Source organism: Chinchilla lanigera, unplaced genomic scaffold (assembly GCF_000276665.1).
Source record: "Chinchilla lanigera isolate Chin_1 unplaced genomic scaffold, ChiLan1.0 scaffold00014, whole genome shotgun sequence".
NCBI lineage: Eukaryota > Metazoa > Chordata > Mammalia > Rodentia > Chinchillidae > Chinchilla > Chinchilla lanigera.
The window spans coordinates 12,588,265-12,597,739 of record NW_004955415.1 but is presented as its reverse complement, the minus strand read 5'-3'; the positions used below and the strand labels follow the sequence as shown (position 1 = coordinate 12,597,739).

The 9,475-nt window shown below is 36.9% G+C and overlaps 2 protein-coding genes across 2 annotated transcripts in view; both read left to right on the top strand.

The window, feature by feature from the left end:
- Positions 1-9,475, top strand: part of LOC102003539 (protocadherin beta-10) — a gene marked incomplete in the record, with an annotated part of 53,616 nt that overhangs the window by 11,596 nt on the left and 32,545 nt on the right.
- LOC102030626 (protocadherin beta-18) overlaps positions 7,740-9,475 on the top strand; it is a 12,164-nt gene continuing 10,428 nt past the window's right edge. The window contains exon 1 of the mRNA XM_005381126.2: positions 7,740-9,472. Within this exon, the coding sequence (XP_005381183.2) occupies positions 8,116-9,472 (1,357 nt within the window). The 5' untranslated portion in view covers positions 7,740-8,115. The remainder of the gene's footprint in view (positions 9,473-9,475) is intronic.

The window sequence follows — 9,475 nt, the reverse complement described above, 5'->3', positions numbered from 1 at the left end:
GGCGCTCCGGCGCCCGAGGGCCCCTTCCCGGCCCGCCTGCTGGACGTCAGCGGCGCCGGGACCCTGGCCCACAGCTACCAGTATGAGGTGTGTCTCTCTGGGGGTACTGGGACAGATGATTTCAAATTCTTTAAGCCAGTTTTCCCCAACCTCCCGCCCCAGAGTGCTGGGCAAGAAACAGGAGGAAATGCTATTGTCCGGAATAGTTTTGGGTTCTCGTAGCGATCTGATTACTATGCAATGTTTCTGCCATTTATCCCTAAGTTACTGAGATACAGAATTTGATCGTGGTGGACAAAATTTTCGCTGTCACATATCGCTTTGATTTTCCTTTTGTATTTCCTTTTGACCATTGAATTTTGTTTTTCATAACTTAAGGAACTCCAATTTTGCTGTTTAAAAATTTTGCCGGCGATGAAACTTCAGCCCAGTGCTCCACCACTGAACTCCACCCAAGCTCAAGTCTCCCTAGCTTTACTGTTGTATGAATGTTTTATCTTTAATTGTAGTTAGGCAATTTATGCTCTCACCCAGGAGTTTTTGTTGTTTTAGGAATTCCTGAGTTAGACAAAAATGACCTTTCTCTTGTCCCTCTCTGCAGTTGAAGTTGCACCCGCGTTTATGCTTATGGTAAAATAAAAGACATCTTTGAAAGTAACTTAAATCTTAAAGCATTTCTTCATTTGCTGTTTGTAGTTCTTGTGGCTTAATTATGATTGCTATTTTCAACTACTGTGTTACTTTTTAAATCCACTGTATTTTTAATTAACATTTAAAATGCTATCAGACTTGAAAATACACTTGAAAGCATATGGTACAATACTACAAAGATCAAGTCCTGGTTAGAAAGAACCAGAAGAAGTGCTCTGCATATTACACAGTGGAAGAGCCCCAGTTTTGATGTCTATGGTAGAGGAAAAAATAAGAAGAGTGAAAGAAGGAGAGGGAGAGAGACAGGGAGAAGGAGGAAGGAGAAGACCAGTTTTTTAATAAGGCTTCCTTACTTGTGTTGTAAGATTCTGAAGGTTACTGATATCGAGGACACTCACAGAATTTTGGAATATGACGCTGTAATTTTCCAGCTATTTTAGTAATATTACAAATGTTACAAAGCCAGAATGAGGCCAAGCTGAACACCAGCACCAGAGTATTAGCTATACAGTATAAAGTAGGATTGTGTCTTAATGTGTATATTTTTGCCAGTGTTTTAGCATTTAATGTACATATGCTAAGCACTAATTTTAAAACTTTTAAGCCATGATAGTAAAATTATGTTATAGGTATTTTGCAGCACACAAACATAATAGAAATGTTTTGTAAGCAATGCTTACTTTTGTGATGCAACATATTTTCCACTGTTTTAATGTTTTAGATATGATCACAATCCACTCAGTTGACCTCATAATCTATTAATGGGTAGCAATTCAAACTTTAATAGACACTTTTCTTGGAGATACAAAAGTGTGATATATGTGGAACAATAAATATCAAAAGATACACTTTTGGCGTCTAACTTAAAAAAAAAAAACTCAATCTAGGAGCCAGGCATGGTGGTACACGCCTGTAATCCCAGCACTTGGGAGGCTGAGGCAGGAGGATCTCCATGAGTTGGAGGCTAGCCTGAGCTACAAAGTGAGACACTGTCTCAAAAAAAATCCATCCTAGGAGAAAGCTTTGTCTTATCTTGCATGATAATCAACCAAACATTTTTGCTTCTAATGACCTGAATCTATTACAGGCAGGGAAAGCATCCGTGTTTGTGAAAGGAAGTTTCCCAAAGAAATTTCATCAAAAAGTCTAAAGTCTACAAGGAAAATACATATGAACAAATAAATAACCGTAGAGAAAATGTCTGGGGGTGTATGTGTACATGTGACAGAGAGTAGGCATGGGAAAGAGGAAACAAGTGAAAATGATTAAAATGATTGCTTTGGATTCCACAAACTAGAGTCAATGCCATAACTGCCTCTTGAAGATAGCTTAAAACTTTATCTTAACATTGTAGAGGGCCTCTGTATTAGTCAACTTGTAATACTTCAAAGTGCAATTATAGTGTATCCAAGATAACCCGATGTTTACACCTCTTGAAAGCCAAGATTTCACTATCAGTCTACTGAGTTGTGTGGACCAACTTGGAATCTTTGCATCCAAGAAAAATGAGGAGAAAATAAGTCAATTATGCCATGCAGACTAATTAAATTCTAAATTTTATTTCAGTAATAGAAATAGGAGCAATTTTTTGTCCCTATATGAGAGCTTTTTTACATAGAGTACAAAAACTTGCAGATATTGGTAAATCAAAAGCTAAGTACTATGTTTACTTTGTGTCCTCATGCACTTGGCAAGGCAGCTATTAAGAATTATGTGCTTAAACAGACACAAAGCATCACAGCATTCTAGAAAAATATATACACTACAAAAATAAAAAGTAAAAATGACCAGTTTATGTGGACTAGACTAGCTAAAATCAAAAGGAGAAGACAACAAGGGTTGATAAGGATATGAAAATATTGGAGAACTCATGCATTGCTGCTGGGATCATAAAATGTTATAACACCTTGGAAAACAGTTTGGCAACTCTTCAAAATGTTAAACATATACTCAGAAAGTCACTTCTTATGTATCTAGCCAAAAGAAGTAAGAGCATATGAGTATACAAAACAATTTATACAAGATATTCATACAAATATTATCATAATAACTAAAATTGGGAATAACCTGTGTCCATCAACTGATAAATGGACAATATGATAAAGGGATTATTATTCAGCAACAAAATGGAATAAAGAATAGAAACGAATCTCAAAAACATGCAAAACAAGAGAACCTAGTCATAAAATATCACATATAGTATGATTCTGTATATATGTAATGGTCAAACTAGGCAAATCTATAGAGACAAAAAGCACATCAGTGGTTGCCTAAGACTGGGGGAAATGTGTGCATGGAAAGTAAATGTTAATTTGCATTCAAGATTTCTTTTAGGGATGATGAAAATGTTCCAGATTAGAGACTGGTGATAACTGCACACTACAAGATGCACACACACACACAAAAAAAAAAACCCACTAAACTATGCACTTTAAATGGATGAACTTATATCCTATGGAATGTAAGTTACATAAGTGATAGCTTAATAAAGCTGTCACAAATAAAGATGGGATGGTTCTAGCAGCATGCAGTCTTAAGTAAACTGGGTTTTCTCTTATCTATCATGGTGGAGGTACAAAGAGCAATTCTAACTACCCAGGTAGAAAAATCCAGTAGGTGCAACAGGAGAGATAAGGACTAGATATTTGACCTAATGTCTCAAGTATTTCAAGATGTATGAGCAACAATATGTCTCTATTTACAGAAAAATTGTAATGGAGAGTGACCAAACTTTCAAGAACTCATATGTCCAGATACAAGTAACCACTTGATTCTCTCAAAATGTATTGCTAAGAACAGGTTTTCTATTATTTTTCAAATATCTCATTTATAGCTAACCTTAAGTTAGTGCATAAAAATCAAGCTGCATTAGCCAATTTTATAATAAAGGACTATATGTTCATATTAATTAAGAAAATGGCTTTACAACCGGTGAGAGAAAGCTATTTAGAAAATGGAGATGTAAGATACAACCAAGCTGCCTAGAATGGATTTTTTTTGGTACTGGGGATTGAACCTGTAGTTGCTCTACCACTGAGCTACATCCCCGGCTATTTTCATTTCACTTTACTTACATATTTATTCATTCATTCATTAGTTTATTAATGCAGTACTAGATAGTGCACCCATGGCCTTTGCACTCAATTATATCCCTAGTCCTTTCCTTTTTTAAGACATGGTATTCCTAAATTGTCCAGGCTGGCATTGAATTTTCAGTCCTTCTGCCTCAGTCTCCCAAGTGGCCAAGATTGCAGGTGTGTAATCTAACTTGTCCACCAAGCCTGACAATTGCTTGAAAATTTTCACCAATAAAAAACAAGTACCATGGGGGCTAGGGATTTAACTCAGCGGCACAGCTCCTGCCTGGCAAGAGCAAGGTCGTGAGTTCAATTCCTGGTACCGGAAAAAACAAAACAAAACAAAACAAAATACCAAGTACCAGTTTAGCTTGGAATTAGTCAACAGTATTGAAAGAAAAGAATGTAATTACACTTTTACAATTACATTATTCTTCTCGAGTCCTTTCAACCTCAAATCCTGATACTCCTATAATATCTTGCTTGGGGGGGTGCACATCTTTGTCACTGACTTTATCAGGATTCCCATCCCATGATACTGATACAACCTGTCAACCCCCCACTGGATTTAATTTCCTTTATAGCCAGTTGATTCCCTGGTTTGCCACTCCCATTCATTTTCACGTTCATCTCCTCCATTCAGTCATTCAATTTTCCTTCACAAAAACTACCTGATGAAGCTGCACTCCAGATAAATATGTAATTCTCTCCTTTCTTTCACCTGAACTGCTACCCTCTGTAACATAAAACTTACAAAATTATCAATACTACTGCCACTATAAATTTTTCATACCCAAACATAATTGGACTTTTGAGACCAAGAAATCCTTTTGTAATTTTTCTAATTAGCTTTCTCTTCCAGTCTCCACAACTATTTAAAACATATGTGTCTTACTTTAAAATTCTCATCCTACCACTTAAGTACCCATCTTTTAGCTTACTGCCTTACAGACAAAATAGAATGCATCAGATGAACATTACCTCCATTTCTTCTCCACAAGTCTACAGCTTTGACAGTGTCTAGTCCTCCCACCTAAATCTCATCCCCGCACATGTGGTATCTCATCTCCAACCACCCTCTAGGGACCTCACATTGACTATGTCTTGTGTATCTTAAATTTTCCCTCTCTACTGAATACTATATGTCAATATTTTTAAGTTTTTCCACTCTTAAAAAGAACTCCAAGATCGGGCATGGTGGCCTATGCCTGTAATCTTAGCACTCAGGAAGATAGAGGGGAGGTACCTCAAGTTCAATCCCAACCTGATCAATTTAGTGACTTAGAGAAACCCTGTCTCAAAATAAAAAATAAAAAAAAAGTAAAAAGGGCTGGAGATGTAGCTCAGTGCAAAGACTCTGGTAGTGGAAAAAAAGCTGAGTCTAACTTCTCTGATACTAATCTATTCCCATTTTTTATAGCCTTTTCTTCTTTTATAAATTCTTAAAAGTGTTGTCTATGCCCATTTTTCTCACTCATCCCTGGTCTTTTTCAAACAAGGACAAACTAATTTCCATTTCAAGCACTCTACTGAAATGCTAGTGTGTTTAAGTAAATGTTATGTTGCTGAAACAAAGAGATGCAACTACATCTCTTTCATGCGTTAATTCCAATGCAAATGGTTAAGATAAAGTAACTTTGTTCCGTAAATGGTCCTCTTGGAAACAAACTTCATTCCAAGTAATTGCTCCAACATTCTCTAAGGTATTGTCACAATCTATATGGCTACAGCTAGGTCATTACCACATTTCAGTTCTATATGGCTTAGAAGGAATAGGCACATCCGTATTTCCTCTGGTCCAGACCTGAAAATGATAAGCAAAATTTCTGCTCACAATGCTTACCTAACTACAAAGGATGCTGGGACAAGCAGTGTATATCAGCAGCCTTATGTCACGGTAAAGTTTATCATTATTGTTACTATTATTATTTTTAATATAATTGTACTAATCCTTTTTATTTTAAAGAGAATAAAAATTTTAAAACAATACAAATGTAGGGAATTTCAAAATAAGATTATAGGAAATTTACAATGGTTGTTATATTGCATATCTTTATCTTCAAAGTAGTTTTTCATACCATAAATAGGCATGCAAAATTGATCAAACAAGTGTTTACTGTATTACTATTATTATTAATTGCAGAAAAGGAGTACAGATTTTAGCAGACATTGATCAGAGTTCCCCACCTTTGTCAGCGTCTTAAATCTAATAGACAATTTTAATACCTAGTTTTTCTTGACTTTTCTGAAGCATTTGCTGCTGTTGCTATTCCCCATCTTCTTGGAATGCTATTCGCATGATTTTGAACTCTGGACATCAGTGTTTTATTAAAAGATACTTCTTTCCCTCTCCTGTCTAAAAGAACATGCTTCTTTTTGTTTTTTTCTCTGGTACAGGGAATTGAACTCACGACCTTGCACTTGCCAGGCAGGTGCTGTGCTGCTGAGCTAAATTCCCAGTCCCCAAGAACATGCTTCTTTAAGATAAAACTTTTCTATTCCTACTTGACACACTTTTGCTTGATTATCCTAGAGCAGTCCATATGTTCATCCTGGTATCCACAGAAAATTGCCTGTAAGACTAAGTGGATATCAAAATTCACAGATGCTAAAGCCTCTTTTTAAAAATAGAGTACTGGGGCTGGGGATTTAGCTCAGCAGCACAGCGCCTGCCTGGCAAGCGCGAGGTCCTGAGTTCGATTCCCAGTACCTGAAAAAAAGCAAAATAATAATAATAATAAAAAAAATAGAGTACTGAATCAGTGTGGTGGTGTACACCTGTAATTCCAGCACTTGGGAGGCTGAGGCAGGAGGATAGCTGACAGTTGAAGTCTAGCCTTGACTACATAGTGAGTTCAAAGCCAGCCTGAACTACATAGTGAGACCCTGTCCCAGGAAGAAAGAAAGAAAGAAAGAAAGAAAGAAGGAAGGAAAGAAAGAAAGAAAGAAAGAAAGAAAGAAAGAAAGAAAGAAAGAGCCTTTTACAGATAACCTTTTATGAAATAGAGCATAATTTGCACATCAATAGAACAATTTGCACATAAGTATGCTCTAGATTATTTTTAATATCTATTACAATATAAGTGCTAATTAAGTAGTTGTTACACTGTATTGTGTAGGGAATAGTGACAGGTGAGAACAGTCTGTATATATTCAATACAGAGACAATGTATGGATTAAATTTTGTTTTATTGAACCCAGGGTCACGCCAAGCATGTTAAGCACTCGCTCTACCACTAAGCAACACTCCTGGCCAAAGATTCTAATTATCTTATTTGTCAACAGATATATAAGTGGCATTTACCAGCTACATTGTAAATATTAACTTACTATTTCCTATGATAATAATCAGATTACCATAGTATCCTAGTCTATAGGCAGGGAAACGGAGATACATAATTTTGCCAAATAATTAGAGAGCAAATGGCATACCCAGGATTCTAATGTTGACATTTTGGTTCCCAAAACTGTATTTGCAACCACTATCTTATGTAGCCTCCTAGGTACACAGATACATGTCACTTCTAGGTATTTCTATATTAATCTTTATCTAAGCATCATTATGACACATTTGAGTTACTGCTCTGCCAAATTTTCTAGCCTGTAATCTCCATAAAGACAAATATTATCTCTATCTTGTGTCATGTGCTTACATGTATATTTTTAACACAAAAAGGAGGATTCTAATACTCCTATACTTGATATATTTAATAAATTTTATGCATTCTTTTCATGGTATATATTACCTGGAAAATGATGTTACTAACTGTAATTGACTGAAATCAACAAATATTTATTTGTAATTCTTATGAAATAACCTGGACAAAACATTTCTTTAGTTTAATATACTTTAATGGACTCTTTTGTGTCAAGCATTCGAAGCAGTGGTAATTCAGTGCAGAGTACAGACATTATTTGGATTCTGCTTTAAACAAACCAATAATATTTTGGAAAGAATTTGGGAAAACCAAATACAGGATAAAAATTATATAAAAATATTTCTAAATTTATTGATTATGATAGCGGTATTATAGTTATATTTTTAAAAGCCTTACCTATTACAGATAATTAGGTATTGCAAGGGCAAAATATGATACATGGGACTGTTTTTATGAATTTCTTTTTCAAAGAGGAAAAATAATTAATGAAAAAATCATAGAGACACATGGTGGCGCTACAGGATAAGATGACAACAGTACATAGCTAGCACTGTGGGCTCTATTATCGGAACAGAGAACATCAAACCCACCCAGAAAAGAGGTATTAAAGGAGCTGCTGCAAGTTTACATTCTGCGCAGGGCTCTCCCACTAAAAAAATCAGAGTTTCATCTTCCATACTTAGGGCTGAACTTTAATTTTCCACAAAAAAAGCTTTCCTGAAGAAACCATGGGGATGAGAGGGGTGCTAACTCTGCAGAAAAGGCAAGTGCTGGTTTTCTTTGTTTTGCTGGGATTGTCGCAGGCGGGTATTGAATCTTTGAGCTATTCCATAGCAGAAGAAATTGAAATTGGCTATTTTGTGGCTAATTTGGCAAGGGACCTGGAGCTGGGGTTGGAGGAGCTGTCCTCACGGGAGGCCCAAGTAGTGTGTGATGATAGAGAAAAGCATTTGTACCTTGATTTGATGACGGGATATTTACTCTTAAATGAGAAACTGGACAGAGAAGAGCTGTGCAGCTCCACTGAGCCCTGTGTGCTGCATTTTCAAGTGGTATTGGAAAAACCTTTGCAGTTTTTTCAGGCTGAGCTGCATGTCAGAGATATAAATGATCACGCCCCTACATTCCTGGACAAAGAAATACTTATTAAAATATCAGAAAGTGCAACTATTGGAACAACATTCTTAATGGAAAGTGCTCAAGATCTGGATGTAGGAAGCAACAGTCTTCAAAACTACACAATTAGCCCCATTTCTCATTTCTATATTAAAATTCAAGACGGCAGTGATGGAAAGATATACCCAGAGTTAGTTCTACAAAAAGTGTTAGATCATGAGATGGAGTCTGAGCTTAGACTGACACTCACAGCACTGGATGGTGGATCTCCGCCCAGGTCTGGTACAACACTAGTTCTCGTCAAAGTCTTGGACATCAATGACAACTCCCCTGAGTTTGCTCAGGATCTCTATGAGGTGCAGGTCTTAGAGGATACACCTATCGGTTCCTGGATTATCACCGTATCTGCCAAGGATTTAGATACAGGAAATTATGGGAAATTATCCTACACATTCTTTCATGCATCAGAAGATATTCGTAAAACCTTTGAAATCAACCCACTATCTGGGGAAGTCAATCTGAGATCGCAGCTGGATTTTGAAACCACTCAATCCTACTCTATAAATATTCAGGCAACAGATGGTGGGGGTCTTTCAGAAAAATGCGCTCTTCTAATTAAAGTGCTAGACATAAACGACAACCTACCTGAAGTGATCATGTCGTCAATTACAAACACAATTCCAGAGAACGCCTCGGAGACCCTCGTTGCCCTTTTTAGTGTTCGAGATCATGATGCTGGGGACAATGGGAGAATGGTGTGCTCTATTCAAGATGACCTCCCCTTTATCTTGAAACCAACCATCAAAAACTTTTTCACTTTGGTTTCCGAAAAAGCCCTGGACAGAGAAAGTAGAGCCGAGTACAACATCACCATCACCGTCACCGACTTGGGCACACCCAGGCTCCAAACCCAGCACAACATCACAGTGCTGGTCTCCGACGTCAACGACAACGCCCCGACCTTCACCCAAT